General features: G+C 35.7%; 1 protein-coding gene across 5 annotated transcripts in view; it reads left to right on the plus strand.

Moving 5' to 3' along the window:
- Positions 1–14,235, plus strand: part of Ccdc150 (coiled-coil domain containing 150) — a 127,588-nt gene extending 113,353 nt beyond the window's left edge. For 4 of the 5 annotated variants that reach the window (XM_046447626.2, XM_058580343.1, XM_058580342.1 and 1 more), the window contains 6 exons: positions 305–499; positions 947–1,015; positions 1,102–1,263; positions 2,001–2,087; positions 7,788–7,907; positions 8,603–14,235. In XM_046447626.2, the coding sequence (XP_046303582.1) occupies positions 305–499; positions 947–1,015; positions 1,102–1,263; positions 2,001–2,087; positions 7,788–7,907; positions 8,603–8,716 (747 nt within the window). In that variant the 3' untranslated portion in view covers positions 8,717–14,235. The remainder of the gene's footprint in view (positions 1–304; positions 500–946; positions 1,016–1,101; positions 1,264–2,000; positions 2,088–7,787; positions 7,908–8,602) is intronic. The other variant, XM_058580344.1, reaches the window with a different exon arrangement.
- Positions 14,236–19,865: the final 5,630 nt, after the last annotated feature.

Genomic DNA, 19,865 nt, shown 5'->3' on the forward strand with positions numbered 1-19,865 from the left:
GTAAATAGTGAAGCTCAGAGTTGAACTTAGGAGTCTGTCTGACTCCAAAGCCATGCTCTTTAACTGCGAACAAGGAATATACATGTATGTTCTTTATCTATTGTAAGAAATATTTTATTCTTTAGTATTAAAAATTATGAAAATCACTTGATCTGTTGCTCTATAAATCTGCTTACTCCAACATCATTATCATGTTGCTTATTCTCCTTTTTAAAAGTCAGCAAAATATAAGAACAAAACTAAACAAGCTTCTCTTACCAAATGGTAGTTAAAAATGTTCCAATTTTTTCCTTTGTGTCCTAAGCTGAAGAAAGCCCTTGATGAAGCCAACTTCAGATCAGTGGAGGTATCCCGAACCAACAGAGAGCTGCGGCAGAAACTTGCAGAGCTGGAAAAAACACTGAACAGTAACAAGGAGAAAATAAAGAATCAAAAGGCCCAAATAAAACTCCACTTATCCACTAAGATGAATAATGCTCAGAATGTAGAGAGAATGAAGGTGTCTGAGACATTCTATGTCCCTAAGTCTCCCCTCACTTTCTTAGTGTGCTATGAGGATCCAGACAGTCATGGGAGTCTAAGAAAGAAAGATTTTAGAGCCTTAACAGAGCATGTATCCTCTGAGAATTTACAGCCACAACTGGGAAGTGGGCAAATTGCCTTTGTGGGACCATCTCTATTTTAGTGGAGATGTATCTCTGTAAATGTTTGGTTTCTTATTAGCTGCCAGTGTCACATTCTGGCTCCCCATCTGTCTTCTCTGTGTTGATCGTACTGCACTTTGCTCTTTGCGGGTCAGTAAGCCACATAGGAAAGAGCCCAACAGGAACCAAAGTTATAAAACCTTGGTTCTCATATGGGATTCTGTCATCTAAAGGCAAAAAGAAAAAGCTGCTTTTCCCATTGATCATCTTTTTTTTAATGTTATTTCTACATTTACTTTCAGCAAATAGAAACAGAATTGAGGCAAATGGAGCTAATTAAGGATCAATATCAGAAAAAAAACTATGAACAGGTAGATGATTTCTACAATCTGTTTACTATTCATTACAAAATTCCAACTTAGATACACTAAATATCTTCCTATTTGTTCTCTGCCAGTCATTGAGTATCCAGAGATTCGTATCTGAAATGAGTAACCTGCAGAAAGAGATGCAGCTGTTAGCCAAGAGCCAATATGAAACTTCAGCACGGAATAAACAGCAAGAGCTGCGACTAATAGCAGAGCAGAAAATGAGGCAGGAATTAGAAAATCGGTGTCAGGTAAAAGGTTTCTTAAGATTCTTTTCAAAGATTATGAGCAGATGGCCTGTGCCTAAAACCAGCATTATAGCATCTAGGTTTTCTAGATTCGGTAGTAGAAAACATATTTAAAATTTGTTCATCTTAGTTAAGTTCTTAGAAGAGTAATACCTAGGAAGAAGCCTGAGCTTGGAATATGGCAAATGTTTTCCATTTTCAATTTAATAAGTGTTTACTTTTAAAGAAAAGCTAGAGTTCACATTTTTAAAATATCAGTTACTAAGTAGTCAGACTTCTGAAGTGGATTTCATAGTCTTTAGGAAACATATACCCATTGATTCTTCCCTATAACATAGATGCATACCTGTTGCTATTATAGGAATTTTAGCTATTCCTAACCTAGTAAAAAAGTATGACGTTATATTGCTACAAAGGTACTTCAAGAGAGCATTGAATTCTTGTCTTCCAATAGGGATTGTCTGCTATGAAAGGTATCTCTCCAATTCTGAAAAGAGACATTAATCACTTTCTCGCAGCAGAATTCATAATTCAGATCAGAATCTGTAACAATATACGTATTGAAGAGTGTGAATTAGACTAGTGATAAATTTGTATCTTGTATTTTGGTAGCACCTGAAATTCAAAAGTGTATAGAATACTAAAATACTACTTTCATAATTTGGTTGCTGTATTACATATTTGAAACTTCTTTTATATGGTACATTGGATGTTTTTAAAAATCTTTCTCACATCTTCAGGAATTGGGAGAAACTGTTAGACACCTGAAGAAATGTAAAGAGGCAACAGAGAACAAATTGAAAGAAGCCAGTGTGGAATCAGAACAGGTGAGCCAGCCCATAGCCATAAAGACTTAGACAATAGCCTTGAAACACACAAGTGAGTTCATCAGTTGTCATGAGTACAACAGGCAAGAACCAATAATTTACTAAGTAAAGTCTCTATTGTAAAAAATAAGTAGTTTTTAGATTAAGAGTCTATGTCTTGATAATAGGTAATAGAATACTAAGATATTAATTGAATGTTGAAGTCTCTAAGTTTTGACCACTAAATATAAGGGAAGAACACCATGTGTGTTGATTTTACTGCATTATTTGACTTGAATTAAGAAAATTGGAAATTCTTTGTTATATCAATAACTAGAAGCATAAAGTATGTCCTAATATGTGAATTTGCTTTCTCTGTTCTAAACGTAAATTGGGGGAGGACTGGGAAGATTGCAGAGGAAACAAGGTTGCTTTCCAAGCTACTCTGTGGTGTGAGACCAAGATAGCAGATAAATAGCTCAGTGAGGTGGGTGAAAGAGGGATTTTACTGGGATTTAATGCTGGACTCTCAGAACAGCTTGGAGACTCAGAAGGTTGGATATAATAAAATAAAAGAAGAAAGCCCTGCCAGTGCTAGTGGCTGCCAGAGCTAATACACTGTGGGCAAAGCAGGGAAGGGAACTAAGAGAACCTGCATTTCAGGTGGCACAGTGGTGTGTCTTGGTATGGAGAAATCAGAGATCAAGGACACTGGCAGACTGATCCAAAAGTGTGCCACACTATTAGCCTTGTGTGACAAAGATGCTGTGTGTCTCCTGGTGGTCCACAGAGAGCCAAGGCAGGAGCCATCTTTTCACTGTGCTGTGGTGGCTGGAAGCTATGGGAGCAAATCTAGGAGCCTGGACCTGGAAAATCTGAGCTGGGTCTGAAAGTCAGGCTTGCCTGATGCCTACCACATGACTCAAGAGTGTGCCTAGGAGACCAGGAGAAATTCAGGCCTCGAGAATGTTTTACCTGGGGGAATTCAGGTTGTTGAAACCTGAGAGATTCTGGGTCCCTCTCCCTCTTTGAGTCTATTGACTTGCAGGATCAGCTGGGGTGGGCAGGAAATTCAGATGGGCAGGAGTGACTGTGCTTGGGGACTGAGCCCAAGGCCAGAAAGGGTGAAATCTGCATGTGGCATAGGTGGTGCAGGATTGGCTCCTCCACTGCATAAGTGTGGCCCAGGGGAGACTCCTGGGGTTCATTCTCCCAGCATGGATCAGCAGCTGCCAGACCCTGGAGGTGTTCTGATTTAAAATTCTCAGACCAATCACCATTCAGTGTAGCACCTGGGGCCTAACTAGACCTAAGCCCTACCTTCAGGACCTCCATCGATAGGAACTCCTCTCACAGAATTCTACAGTGATCCCATCGTGAGAGTGGAGAACAGCACTCTTCAACCCACTCCACCTCATACTGCCACAAGGGAAGCCAAGAATTTTTGAACTCCAACTGGCAACTAGATGAGCAACACAAAAAGAGGCGAGGATTTGCAGCTAGTATGCTAGCATTCTTGTGCGTGGTACATATGGAAAGAAAGACATTTGGGAACAGTCAACAAACATATATTCTCATTGACGATTTTTAACCACCACAATAGAAACAATTCCTTAAGTTTTCATCAAGAACTTTTTTTTATTGTTTGCTTGTGTACTAAATTATTCATGGACATTTATATTTGTCCCTTTTCTCATTTATAGCATTTTTTGAAGGTAGTTATTTTTCATGACTGTCTTTTGAGGGGTAGGGTTTTTGATTAGTATGTTTTGGGTTAGTTTCTTTTTTTTCCTTGTCTATTTCTCTTTACTTTCTTTCTCTTTTCTTTGGCTAACAGCCAAATTCTATTGCTCTCTCTTTTACTCTTCCTTTAATTTTTTATTTCTACTTTCTTTGCTCCTCCCTCATAATCACATCCTATATCTCTTCAACATTCTTTCTGTTCACTTTTGAAATAGCAAAGCCTTTCGCAAACTTATCGTTTTAATTTTGGTAATTGCCTATTATACCAATTAACATGGTAGATGTCATAATAGGTACTAAGTTTTTAGTTTAATGCTATATATTGTTTACATTGGTGGTTGTTATTATTTGTGTCCCCCTAAACCATGAGGTGCTAGAAACCTTCAGGGATACTGAGTTCATAAGGTAGGAACTCTGCCACCTCCAGTTCATACTGATAAATGGGTAAACACACAAACAAAGTGAAAAAGCGAGGGAACAAACCATCCCAATACAAAATACCTCAATATGAGAATCCACTATAACACAGTGGGGGAAATGTCACAGAAAAAAATTTAGAAAGTTTATAACTAAACTGATTTGCAAAGTAAAAGATGATGTAGGGAATGAAATCAGAGATAAAATACAGGAAGTGAAAGATCACTTCAATAAAGAGAGATTCTGAAAAAGAATCAAATGGAAATCCTCAAAATGAAGAAATCAATAAGCCAAATTAAAAATTCAATGGAAAGCATCACCAATAGATTAGACTACTTGAAAGACAGAGTTTCAGACAACTAAGACAAAATATGTAGTCTTGAAAATAAAGTTGCCTATGAAAAAATGTTAGGAGACTATGAACAGAATTTTCAGAAAATACAAGATAACATGAAAAGGCCAAATTTAAGAATCATTGGAATAGATGATGGCTCTAAAATACAAACTAAAGGAATGCACAATATTTTTAATGAAATAACATCAGAAAATTTCCCAACTCATTTTAAGAATAAATGGGAAATCAAATGAAGGAGGCAAACAGGACTCCATGTGTATAAAATTACAACAGACTCACACCGAGGCACATTATTATGAAAATGACTAATATACAGAATCAGGATAGAATTTTAAAGCTACTATAGAGAAACAACAGGTCACATTCAAGCATAAAGCAATTCAGATCTCAGCTGATTTCTCAACCTACACCTCTCAAAGCTAGGAGGTCTTAGAATAATATGTATCAAGCTCAATATGGAGACGAATATGGAATATTCACCCAGCAAAATGAAGCTTCAGAATTGAAGATGAAGTAAAAACTTTGCACAATAAACAAAAGGAGTCACAACTACAAAGCCTACACTACAAGCATGAATAAAATATTTCATGAAGAAGAAATGAAAAATAAAATTATAAACCAGCATATGGAGGAAGTATGCTAGAAGAATAGTTGATCCAAGGAGGAAACTAATACAATTAAAAATTAGAAATAAAATTACAGGAGTAAAAATCATCCCTCAATAATAACATTGAATGTAAATGGCCTAAGCTCATCAATCAAAAGATGTAAGCTGGAAGATTGGATTAAAAAATAAGACTCAGCAATATGCTGTCTCCAAGAGAATGACTTCATAAGCAAAGACGTCCACAGACTGAAGGCGAAAGGATGGGAAAAAACATATCATTCACATGGATCTTATAAACAAACAGAGGTTTCTATTCTCATATCAGTTAAAGAAGTCTTCAAGCCAAAATTAATCAGAAGCCACAAAGAAGGTCATTTCATACTGCTTAATGAAATTACACATCAATAAGACATACCAGTCATAAATATTTATGCCCCAAACAATGGAACATCTGTATACATGAAACTCTTCTCAATATCAAGAATCAAATAGACAACAACACAATGCTTAATGACATTAGCAGGCCTCTCTCATCACTAAATAGATATTATTTTTAAAAAGTAATAAAGAAGCTAGAGAACTGAATAATTCGATTAATAATTTAGACTTACAAGACATATATTCATTCATCAGTGACTGACCATACTTCTCAGCAGAACATGGATCATTCTCTAAAATAGACTATCTTAGGCCACAGAGCAACTCTTAATAAACACACACATGCACACACACACACACACACACAAAATACCTTGCATTCTATCAAATCATAATAGAATAAAATTAGAAATCAACGATAAAATAAAAAAGAAGCTACTCAAACACCTTGATACTAAAAAATATGCTATTGAATGATGAATGGATGATAGACACTTCTCAAAAGAAGAAATATAGTCAACAAACGTATGTAAACAAGAGATGTTCAACATCTCTAGCAATGTAAAGTAAAACTATCCTGTTTTAACCTTAACTCCAAACAGAACAGCAATTTTCAAGAATACAAGTAACAATAAATGTTGGTGAGGATTTGGTGGAAAGGATACACTCATAAATTGTTGGCGAGTCTGTAAATTAGTACAACCACTCTGGAAAGCAGTATGGAGATTCCTCAACTTTGAATGGAACCACCATTTGACCCAGTTATCTCACTCCTTAGTATAAATACAAAGGAGTTAAAATCAGCATACTATAGTGACACAGCCATATCAACATTTGTAGCAGCTCAATTTACAATAGCTGTGCTATGGAACCAACCTAGATGCCCATCAACAGATGAATGGATAAAGAAATTATAGTGTATATACAATAGAATATTACTCAGCCATAAAGAAGAATTAAATTATTGCATTTGCCAGTAAATGGATGAATCTGGATACTATCATGCTAAATGAAATAAGACAATCTCAAAAAATCAAAGATTGAATGGTCTCTGTTATATATGGGTGCTAACCACAATATGGTGGGTGGGTAGGGAAAGAATGAATGAAGTTCATTGGATTAGATAAAGGGGAATGAAGAGAAGGAGGGTAGATAGGAATAGAGAAGACAGTGAAATGAATCTGACATAACTTTCCTATGTTCATATGTAAATACACCACAGTGAATCTGAACATTGTATACATCCTATTTAGAATAAGATATTATTCTATGCTTGTGTAACTATATAAAAATAAATTCTATTGTCACATATAACTAAAAAGAACAAATTAAAAATAAACTTAAATTGGCCTATTTGAAAGTGTTTTAAATCATACATTTTTAGATCTAGGAAGGCTCTTTGAGGTTATAGTTCTCCCACAACCACCCTTTATTTTCTAGATTTAGAAAACAGACATTTTTAAAGTATCACTGCTGTCATTTTATCATTGTTCCTCTTGTAGCCACTGAATACAACATGATTTGTAGAATGGTATATTAGGAATAGTATGTACTCTGAGAGACCCGAGTTTGAGTGCCAACTATGACACTGACTAGTGCACTTAGGCAACTTCCCTATCAGTTACCACATCCACACAATAATTATTTTATTCTAGTAGATATCTCTGAGTGTTAGCTCCTTCTCATTCATCATACAATAGATGTCTTATACAAAGCTATTTCAAGTACCTTTTCTTCCATTCCTGGTAGATGCTAGAGAAAGAGAAGTTTGGTTTGGGAAAAGTGGAATTATAGTTGTTATCAAGATGCACAAACGGACCTGGAAGACATCTTAGCTTTGTAGTTTCTAAAAGTTAAATAACACTGAGTTCAGTTTTCTTAGCTTCCTATAGTGTGCCCCCTATACTGACCTAACTAATCTGCGATAGGTAGACAGCAGTGCATACTTCTTGAGGACTTACTCTGTGTCAGATACCTTGCTAGGTGAGGGAAATCCAGATTCAGGTGAGGGATGTCCTGGAAACATTAACAAGTGCATGAAGAGCAGTGAGCCTGTATGCATTCCTTTAACCCTCATTTAGAAATTACTCTTATTTAATCGGTTGTTAAACGTATTGTATGTATGAATAGTTTACAAGGACCTTGCAGTCAGAACTTAGGTCTTTATCTAGGTAAAAGTCTGTAAAACTAATAGAAAAAAAAAAAAAAAACCTGTATTCAGATAACAGCTAACCTGCAAGAAGCTCACCGCTGGTTTCAGTGCAAGTTTGATGGCCTGCAACTTGAATTGACAAAAAATCGGTTGCAGAGGCTTCCCCGGGAAGACATATGGCTAGAAGAGGTAAGGTTAAGATGCCTTAAACAATTTCAAGTTTATACCTTCTCAAACTTCAAATTACAGAAGTCTTATATCATCTAGCTACTCTTTTATTAATCTTTAGATTTCTTTAAACTACTTCTAATAAACCAACGAACTGATTTTTTTCTCCAAAGAGAGGAATGGTGGAATAAGTCTGACCAAACTCTCCTGTATGAATATACCATAGTGAATTTCACCTTTATGTGTATCTATAATGTACTAATTTAAAACAAACTATAAATAAATAGAAGAAAGCCTAGTAGAGTAGAGGAAAGGGAACAGGGAGAGGGAGGAGGGAGGCAGACAGGGGATGTACTGGGGACTGATGTGGAATAAATTATATTCTATGTTTTATAATTATATAAAAATGAACCCCAATATTATATATAACTACAATGATAATAAAAATAAGTTAGGGGCTAGGATTGTGACTCAACGGTAGAGTGCTCACCTACCATGCATGAGGCACTGGGTTTGATCCTTAGCACCACATAAATGTAAGGAAGATATTGTATCCACCTAAAACTAAAAAATAAGTATTTAAAAAAATAAGTTATACCTTATTTCTAATGTCTAGGTTAGGACCACCTTACCAGATGAATTAAGTGACATTCACAGAGGCCATTAGGTGCTAAGCACTGTACTCAGAACAGACAAATGTACTTTCTTTTCAACAGGATCAAGATACAAGACATGATTTTTCTAATCAGTCTGCTCTGCATCGATGGGAGGCTAAACAGAATCTTGGATTCATGCCCAAGAAGTATCATTCTGAGGTAGAGAGGAAGTGATGTCCTTGACAAAGGAACTTCTTCATGTGCAGCTACACCTCCATGATTCTGCAAGCCACACAACTAGGGCTGGCCTGTTTGTACAGTCATAAGAATGTGAAGTCTTTGATGTGGGCTGAAGATTTTGGACCTTAGTTAATGTTTTACAAACCTTTATAATCACTACAGAACCACCCTATCTTTGTCCCTTTCCCTATTTTCCACCCAATAAATTTAGTTTATTGTATAATAGGAAATGCCATTGCATGATATTTGGCTATTTCTTATTACATTCTATCAAAAAGTATTTAGTGAGGTGTTAAATGATATAATACTTTGAGTCAGTACTAGTCTCATATCCAGTAGATCATTCCTGGAAAAAGTCACCTGGAAAATGGTAAAAACTCTTCCATTGCTTTATAAACATGTACATTTCTATACTGAGTAATCACCAGTGTTGTCTTTAATAAGACTAATACCTATGTTCTTAAATAACATATCTCAAAGTTTATATTTACAACTTCCTAGATCATTAAAAGAAAGCTTTTTAAAAAGCATGTCAGTATGCTCCATTTAAGGAAACTGCCTGATCAATGTAGATTTCCCTTACAATATTAATTAATAAGTTGAACTTTGTCAGATATTGAGTGCTGGATTAGGTGATGCAGACCTAAGGTATATAATGAGTTGGTATAATGCCTATTTTAATATTTAAGTAATGGTAGCTGCTGATATGAAGACCTAAATGAAGTTTATGATTATGTAATTTGGTGGAAATTAGTTTGTTATATAATACAATTATATATTTGATGGAAATATCAAATGTAAGACTGTCAAAGGTTGAAGAGCCCACCACTCACTACCTGAAACAAAAGGGTAAAACTTAATGTACTGTTTACTGTATAGTAAAAGAGAGAACTATGTTATTCAGGCCTATTTCCTCCCAGAGCAGAGCACACTGTTTATCTCATACAGGATTGGGAGGAACATGGAATTCAAGGATTTGAAGACTTTCAGAAGCTTGGGTAGGTTCTACTATCTATAGATGTATACTTGGTTAGGTGATACTATTGTTCATTGAATGGGCATTCAGAGCCATGTTTGTCTGACTTTCAGAAGTGAGAGACTGCATTGTTCAGCCATGTAAAAGCATATACACTAGAGCAAGTTGTCACTGATCTAATGGACAAGTTTAAAATTGGTGTTGATAACTGCTTGTTACCATGGCTTTCAAACAATCAATCTCTTCCCAGAAGGTGGGAACATTTTATTCTTTGTTCTCCCTTTTGGTCTTCATATCCCAGGACAGCAGCTCCATAGAAGCATTTCAGACTGAACAACAAACATTAAACAACTATTTTCTAACCTCTCTGGTTAGAAAAAAAATTGTGACTATTTAATTATTTATAATTACTTTGATGCTATGGTGTGAATGTGTCCCCTCCAGAATTCATGTTGCAATTTAATCCTCATTGGGGTGGTATTAAGAGATGGGGCCTTTGGGAAAATGGTTAAGTAATGAGGGCATAACCCTCATGAAAAGGCTGGAGGTAATTAGCATAGTTCTTTTTTGCCTTTCTACCTTCCCCCATATAATGACAGAGCATTGAGCCCTTACAGAGGACATCAGCAACAAGGCACCATCTTGGAAGCAGGGAATAGGATTCTTACCAGATGCCTAACCTGCCAACACCATGTTTTTGGACTTCCAAGGCTGCAAAACTGTGAGAAATAAATTTCTGGTTTTTATAAATTTATATTCTCAGGTATTTTGTTTAAAGCAAGCAAAAATTAACTGAGACATTTATTGAAGGGCTTTTAACTTATTTGCTACATCTCCAGGGCGTGGGTTCTGTTGTTTACTGGGTCAGCCATAATGATTGAACATATTTTTGATGATCTCCTTAAGTTGTTGAATTCCTATTAACATCCAAAGGATTCATTACTCAAAAAGAGATCTGTTTCTTTGGATTCTTTATCTTATCTTTTATATATCTTAAGGAGATAGAATCAGTTGAGGCTATTGGGGAGAAATGGTCTTGAAACAGTCTAGCCAAAAGTCCAATAGAAAAATTAGCCTTGGTCCTGGCTATTGATACTGAAAGCCTTGATCCTGAATTTCATAAAGGAAAAAAGATCCCATTTACCACACAAGAGAGATGATCACTGTAAATGGATTGTAAACACATTGCTATGATTATTGTCATGATGGTCATATATATATGCCAATAATATATATATCCTCATCCAGAACAAGGACATTTTTCCTCATTTATTGTCATCAAACAGTATCATTATTGATAAACTTATTGTAACATCCTTTTGTTTAATTTTTTTTTTAGATTGGCTATTAATAGCTTGGGAGAAAGAAATTATAGTAGATTGATGATCATTACTAGTGAAACTTATAGTTGTTATTAGTAAGGGAGACATGAAAACTAAATCTCAGAACTATATAACCCTAAATCACTAAAGAGCAGAGTAAAATAATATGACCAGAAGAATATGTGAAAGAGAGTATGATGAGGATATGTAAGAGAATAGGACAAAAGAATCCTGTTCCGACCGTCTCAGGCACCTGCTTGTTCTAAGGATCTTAGGTTAGCAGTCACATGCTATAGATCATCTGCTTCTGGAAGTTTTTTGGAGAACTTTGAGTTCTCTAGTACATATAACTTTCTAATTCTATTATGACCTTTTCTGTTTTTCTAGAGGATTGAGAGTAATGTGGACAATGGGGGATCCCAATTAAAGGGCAAAGTTTAGATAATCCAAATCATGAATAACAGTTCTAACTTAATGTGTTCCTCCCTATATCATTAGATAGAGCATCTTTGGCAGGAAGCACAAAATCCAAACATTTTTTCTCCATTGTTAGTGCTTCAGCTTCTTGACAGACAAATGCTCTGTCCATCCAGAGAAAACAAATGCCATTATTAATATGTATTTGTAACACTTAGAATGAAGCAATAAAGATTTTAAGTAAGTATCTATTTGAAGTTTAACTAGTTTTAATCTAGTTTTACTAGATCTTTTTTTTAAATAGGAATATTTTTTATTTTATTTTATTTAGTTGTTGATGGACCTTTATTTTATGCACTGCTGAGATTTGAACCCTGTGTCTCACACATGCTGGGCAAGTACTCTGCCAGTGAGCCCAACCCCAGCCCGGTTTTACTAGATCTTATCCTCAAGGATCTCCTAAAATTTGGCAGTGGGAAAGATTTAGTGGGTTTAAGACAGATTTCTGGAACCTCTCCATAGATATTTTTATTTTGTTGTTGATGTCCTATAAACTGTCTTTGAATAAGGACTTTAGTTAGAGTACCCTACGCAGAGTGATCCCTGAGAGTAGGTGAATAAATAAGGTGAATACTACAATTGCCCTGGCGGCACATCAAGGAGAAGTTAAGGTGGAGCCTAGCAGGTCCCTTGAGCTAAAGAGCTATAGCTGAGAGTCCAAAGTCAAAGACAGCTGAGATTCTAGTACAGAGTACCAGAAAGCAGAAAATTGCACAGAAGGAATATTTCAGACATCTATAGGGGCTGAGTACTGGTTATCATATGCATGTGGGAAAACTACCCAAAGCTGGAGAAAGAATCTTCCAAAAGAGGTAGAGGTAACAGTACCTGGCACATAAAAGTAGTGCCAGTTCCCACTAGCCAGAATTAGAAACCTCATGATTTTCTGGGCATTCAGTAGAGTATACAAAAGGATCCATCTTATCTCCTTAGTAGAGACTATTTAGACCTAATGTGATTACCACTATAGTCCTACCTAACGAATCTTAAAAGTAAGACCCAATGATCTGTTTCCAAATGACTGTGTTCCCAGAATAAAGCTTTAAGAATATTTGTAGGAATACAAAAATATATGGTACCCAATAAGGTAAAATCAGAGTGCCTGGAATTCATCCATAATTATCAGGCATGCAAAGAAACAGGAAAATATGACTCCTAATGAGATGTCAATCGGAATTGACCCAGAACCAACAGATATTAGAATTGGCAGACAAGGATGTTAAAAAATTATAACTGTATATGTTCAAAAAGTTAGTATACTAGTAGATGGTAATATGAGAATGATGACAATTCATAATTATGTAATTAACTAGTAGTTTCCTTTCACAACATAGATTTGCCACACACAGTAACATAAGATTTAAAGGTAATTCTATAGGTGTTTTGACTAATTTCTGAGAATACTGATGATTAGATACAAACTAAGCCATGGCTGTAAGTTAAGGGTAAAAAAGTAGTTCTATGTGTGCCATTTTGTTAACATCCCTAGAGCAAGTAGGTAGCTTTAAAAAAATGAAAATCATTTCCTTTCATCTGGAAAACCAAACATAGAAAAGAATCAACACTTTAAAGAAAAATGCAGAAAACCCCATCTATAATTCTTCATCAGTTCATTCATTCATGTTTGTACAAAAAGAGATTTATAAAAATCTAGGAAGATGCATGACCACATGGTTTTCTCCCAATATGTAGGCTCTCTCCCCACATTATTGATTGTTTCCTTTGCTGAGAAGAAGCTTTTTAATTTTAATTCATCCAATTTATTGATTCTTGATTTTACTTCTTGTGCTTCAGGGATCTTGTTAAGGAAGTCAGATCCTAGGCTGACATGGTGAAGATTGGGGTCTCTGTTCTAATGCCTAAGTCTTTGATGCACTTTGAGTTGATTTTTGTGCAGGATAAGAGACAGGTTTAATTTCATTTTGCTACATATAGATTTCCAGTTTTGCCAGCACCATTTGTTGAATAGGCTATCTTTTCTCCAGTGAATGATTTTGTCACCTTTGTCTAGTATGAAATAACTGTATTTACGTGGGCACCTCCAATAAAGCATTAATCTCTAGGATATATAAAGAACTCAAAAACTTAACACCAAAAAAAAAAAAAAACAAATAACCCAATCAATAAAGGGCCAAGGACTTGAAGGGACACTTCACAGAAGAAGAAATACCATCAATCATCAAATATATGAAAAAGTGTTCAACATCTCTAGCAATTAGAGAAATGCAAATCAAAATTACACTAAGAGTTCATCTCACTCCAGTCAGAATGGCAATCAACAAGAATACAAGTAACAATAAATGTTGGTGAGGATGTGTTGAAAAAGGTACACTCATACATTGCTGGTAGGATGGCAAATTGGTACAATCACTCTGGAAAGCAGTATGAAGATTCCTCAGAAAACTTGGAATGGAACCACCATTTAAACCCAGGTATCCCACTCCTGGGTTTATACCCACAGCATACTATAGTGATGCAGCCATGTCAATGTTTATAGCAGTTCAATTCACAATAACTAAACTATGTAACCAACCTGGGTGTCCTTCAACAGATGAATGGATAAAGAAAATGTGGTATATATATTTAATGGTATATTTCTCAGCTTTAAAGAAGAATGAAATTATGCCATTTGCCAGTAAATAGATATGGAGTTAGAGAATATCGTGCTAAGTGAAATAAGCCATTCTCACAAAACTTAAGGCCAAATGTTTCCTCTAATATGTGGATGCTAATTTACAATGGGGAGTGGGTGGGCACTAGATTAGGTAGAGGGAAGTGAAGGGAGGGAGAGAAGGGAATGTGGGGATAGAAAGGATAGAATGAAATAGATATTATTGCTTTATATATGTGACTGCATGACCAATGTGATTCGAAAACATGTACACCTAGAAAAATTAGAAATTATTCCATCTATATATGATACATCACAGTACATAAATGCAGTCTACTGTCATGTATAACTAATTAAAACAAAAAATGTTTTTAAATCTAGGGAGAATCAATGAAGAAATCTAATTGACTTTGCTCACAGGCTTAATCTTTGAACTCTCTTTGGGGGATTCTGGATACCACAGCTTTTCTCAGGTAATTTCCTCATTATTTACTGAGAGTAGGATAGATTTTATAATATCATATCACCTATAATATCATATTATTTTATAATATCATAACATGTAAGGGCTGTAGGGTATATTATCTGAAACTAGATCCTACCTCTGAAATATATAAGTGTCACAGAAAGTGAAGGAGTATTGTTCCAATAGTGATCCCAAAGTATCAACTACACTTTAGTCAGAGAATAATAAACATTGTATTTGCTGCTGCTTTTTTTTTTTTTTTTTTAAGTATCAGCTACGGTTTGGGACTTAGAAAAGGACTTCACTATAGTTTGAGTGTAGAATGTCCCCAGAAGGCTTGGTCCTCACCTTGGCATTATTAGGAGAGGTAGAACCTTTAAGAGGCATAGCCTAGTGGAAGGAACTTAGGTCACTGGAGCATTCCCTTGAAGGAGATATTGGAACCCTCTCCCACACCCTTGCTTCCCAGCCTCCTTGATATGAACAGCTTTTCTACTATGTGCTCCCTGCTATGATGTCCTGTGTTCCATAGGTCCATAAACAATGGAACCAAGTGACCATGGACTGAAACCTGAAATTGTAAGTTTAAATGAACCTTTCCTCTTTTTAAGTTGATTATCTCAGGTATTTTATCATAACAACGAAAAACTGACTAATGTAGACTTAAGTTTATTATGAATACTCATTTTTATTGCTTCTGGTAAACCAAAGCAAATAATGTTCATTTCCCCTCAAACTTCTATTATGACTGTGCATTCTAAAGTTCATCTTTATTATCTTCTTTCTTCATCTATCATAAAACAGTTACAAGACAAAATCTCCATCTCATCATATGGGTCAATTTGCCTTTTAGACAACTTTAAATTTTGCTCTGAAGAATGTGATATTCCATAGCAGTGGGATTAATTAATTATGGATAACGTTGATGGCAACAAGAATGCTGTTTGGTTCCACATGGGAGTTTAGAGGGAGGATAGGAAATTGTAATCTAACAACTCCCTTGGGGTGGCATCATTGGACAGATTTTGGATGAGTATCTTAGCCAATACTAGAAAAGTATTCTTTCAATTACCCTGACTCTTGTGCTTCAAATATTTCCTGATTTCTTTATCTACAGGCTTTCAGGGTTGTTATTTGTTTTCTTTTAATACTGGGAATTGAACCCAGGGCCTTAGAAGCTTCATCCCCAACCCCAAGCTTCAGTTCATAACAGAAGTTTTTTTTTGGTCACTTTTTATCTCAGGGGTCAGTCATAGGTTATATTGATTTCAAGCTCATTTATTTTCTAAGGCTTTCTAAAAATATATAGCCACACATTACATGTTTTCTGAAATAGTTTCATATTTCAATTTCTCCTCATTAAATTTTCTAATTTAGATTTGAACCCATTAAAAGAGAGGAAAGAAGGTCAAAATTGTTAAGAAATTTGACTGATAATATTTGGCATCTCTCTTCTCAAGAGCATTTATTTATTCTGGCTTTTATCTGGTGACCAGTCTATTTTCATTGAGCAAGATGGCCTTACATTGGCACTGCATTGTATGATCATATATTATCTGCCTTGGACTTTGGACAATAGAGATTGGGAAGACCATTTGCTAATATTATAAATGGTCAAAAACAACATATAATGTATAGCAGACTAGAAAAGACTGGAATATTGTCTACTTACTAACCCCAGCAGAAATAGAGCTTTTTCTGTTTTTTTAGCATAAATCCAAGATTGAGTCTCATTGGACTGATTACATGCCCACTTTCAGCCAAACACAATGACTTGAAAGATACATATGTACTTACCAGCTGGGTCTGCATCATATACCCATTCCTGAAATTGAGGGGTTCCCCAAAGAAAATCCCTAAAGAAAGGGGAAGTGGAAGTAGACCTCCCCAAAACAAAAACCATTTCCACAGATATGGATCACAAAAGTGATAATATTAAAAATAGAGAAAAGAAACAAAGGTGGTCATGACCAAACTCCACAAATGCCGCTGCCAGCATTAGTTTCTGTTTCTCTAGAATTTTTTAAAATATTTTTTAGTTGTAGATGGACACAATACCTTTTTTTTTATTTATTTTTATGTGGTGCTAATGATCGAACCCAGTGTCTCATACGTGTGAGGCAAGCATTCTGCCATTAAGCCACGATCCCAGCCCTCTCTAGCATATTTACTTAAGAGGGCACAAGCTTTCAGGTTTTGTTTTTGTTTTTGTTTTTTTGAGATTCTAGGGATTGAACCCAGGAGCACTTTGCCACTGAGCTGCATTCCTAGCCCTTTTTATTTTTTATTTTGAAAGAAGGTCTCACTAAGTAGATCAGGCTGTCCTTGAACTTGCCAAGACTGGCCTCAAACTTGTGATCTTCATGCCTCAGTCTTCTGAATTGCTGGAATTACAGGGATGTGCCACTGTACCTGGCTCAGTTCTTTTAAAAATAGATTATTTAATAACCTAGGTAGCGGAAGACAATGGAGATACATAGCTACTACCTACCTCCCAATATTTTCTTTACATGCAATTTGAAATGAGGGAAACAATTCTGCATGAAACCACACACTCAGCATAACTTAAAGGCAGATAATGCCAAAACTTCAAAATAACTAATTAAAAAGAAAAATCACAAACTATATATATACTCTCATACTTCTTCCCCACCTTGACTTCACCACAAGGCTTTGTAGGAAACAAAGGCTAACCAATAAAAGCTGCAGAGGTGATAGAAGAAGGTAGTGAGGGGTTTAAAGTGGATCTGAAACCACCACTGTGAAAATGAAGTATACACTAAGACCGGAGATACTTAAAAAAAAAAAATTGTCCAGACAAAGCATGAAATTCAAGGGAAGGAGCTTCAAAGCACTCATGATTTAAAGGTGCAGGTATGATTTAAAGAGTCCCTCTTCAAAATTCAAAGCTTGAAATAAAGCTTTGAAGGCAAAAAAGAAAGGGGGAAATTCTTTTAGCAATTGGATTGTTAAAGAGAAGGGGTGGGAATTTTAGGACATAGTAAGAAAAAAGAAGAATAAAATAGAAAGTCTCAGTTGGATCTGGAATGTCCCCAGAAGGCTTGGTCTTCAGCTTGGCATTATTGGGAGAAATAGTGAAAGGAGTTTAAGGTGGAATCTGAAACCACCAAAGGCTGTAATATTTACTGTCTGCCCTTTACAGAAAAAGTTTACTGACCTCTGAGCTAGTAGAGCTCTCCAACCACCAAAATACAAACACCCTGGAAAAGTTACCTCAACTTTGCTAGATTGACAGAAGAAGACAGGATAAACTAGAAATATTGCAAAACAACCCCATACCATAAATGTGAGCAAGAGGAGAATTAAATCCTTATAGATTTACAGAAAATCTAGAAATTCCCCATCAACTTAAAAACATCTCCCCTAGTAAACAGTCATGAAGGAAAAGAAACCAAAAGTGAATATTCTAACCAAACACATTGAAAGTTTTGAGGATATGAAAAACCACTGTGAAATAGAAATCCAGGGCTGGGGCCATGGCTCGGTGGTAGAGTGCTCGCCTAGCGTGCATGAGGCACTGGGTTCAATCCTTAGCACCACATAAAAATAATGATATCATGCCTGCCTGTAGCTAAAAAATAAATATTAAAAAAATAAAAATTCAAAAATAGGACAGAAGTCAAGCATGGTGGTGCACACCTATAATCTCAGCTACTCTGGAGGCTGGGGCAGAAGGACCCCATGTATGAGGCCAGCCTAGGTAGCTTAATGAGCTAACAAAAAAAAAAAAAAAAAAGCTGAGATGTAGCTCAGTGATAAGAGTGCTTGCCTAGCATGTGAGAGGCCTGTGTTCAATCCCAAGTACTGCAAAATAAAGGGAAAGTAGAGTCAAATGAAAATAAGCGTCATTGAAAAAGGCAGGAAAACAATTAAGAAAATAAAAATGATATAAATGAAGTAAAAAAGGTCAGAGAAGTAATAAAATAGAAGATGGGTAAAACTGAATAATATTTGTTATTGGAGCCTCTGAAAAAGAAAATCAAAATAGAACGGGTATTTGAAAGTATAATTCAAGAACACTTTCGAAAATGGAGGAAACAGTCTGGGCTGACTGGGAACCTGGGAGAAACTGAGTGATCAACTGAGACATCCTAATGAAACTGTTCTATTTCAAAGACAAATTATTTTCAGGTTCTAGAGGCAAAAGGGGCAAATAACTGAATGCAAAATAGACTGGCATTTGACATGTAAAAAACAACATACTAAGCAAGATGACAGCGGCAGTACAGTTGGCAGAATTATAACATAGGCCCTAAGATTTCTTGCTCTTTTGTGTAGAGGTTTGCATCATGCTGGGACTGATTTGAAGTACATGAAGGATTTCATGTGCCCTTGCTGGCTTGAAGAGGAGGAAGCCACATATGCAAGCCACCTCTGGGAGCTGAGAGTGGCCCCAGCTGGAAGCCAACAAAAAGAGTTTGCCTGTAAATTCTACCTCAGAGCTTCCAGTAAGGAACATAGCTTTGCTAACACCTTGATTTCAGCCTTATAGAAGAACAGACTCAAACCTCATTGTGCCTAGATTCCTGACCCATAGAATCTGGGAGATAGGTTTACATTTTGTTTAAGCCACCAAGTTCGTGGTAGCAGCAATATAAAATCAACACAAGTAGCATTTTTTGTTTTTTGAAACTCAATGTGTGTGAACCTTTCTATCCAGCAAAGGTGTCCTTCACATATTAAAATTATAGAAAATCAGTTTTAAACATAAAAACTTAGGGAATTCAGCGCCTATCTTGAGGAATGCACTAGTAAGAGATCAGTAAACTCTTTTTGTGAAGAGCAGATAGTAAATATTACAGTCTTTGAGAGGCTTTGTATGGTTCATGACATGTACCATACATGTATGTAACTACCATGTATATACATGTATGGTACATATGGTTCATGACATGTATTTTTACAACCCTTTAATTGTGAAAGAAAAATGATTTGTTCATAAGTCATACAGAAACAGGTTATGGGCCTGATTTGGTCCAAAGGACAGAATTCAAACCCAAATAAAATATCCTGCTTTGTCATGTTTAAATGTTAAAAGCTACAATTCACAATGAAGATATGACACTTGTAAATACACAACAAAGAACAAAACAACTGTCAATCACAAAACTAGATAAGTCTGACATATCCATTTATCATCATGCCCTCATTAGATTCAGGCAGTTTATTACTTACATAGTCAGTGAAAGAAAAAGTAATCAAAGGTATTAGCTCTCTTCTGTCCCTTAGGCAAGATGACATTGAAACAAAAGTGGCCAGATGGCTACAAC

This window comes from Marmota monax, unplaced genomic scaffold (genome assembly GCF_021218885.2).
Source record: "Marmota monax isolate L192 unplaced genomic scaffold, Marmota_monax_Labrador192_F-V1.1 WCK01_AAM20220418_F8-fsc00007, whole genome shotgun sequence".
Lineage (NCBI taxonomy): Eukaryota > Metazoa > Chordata > Mammalia > Rodentia > Sciuridae > Marmota > Marmota monax.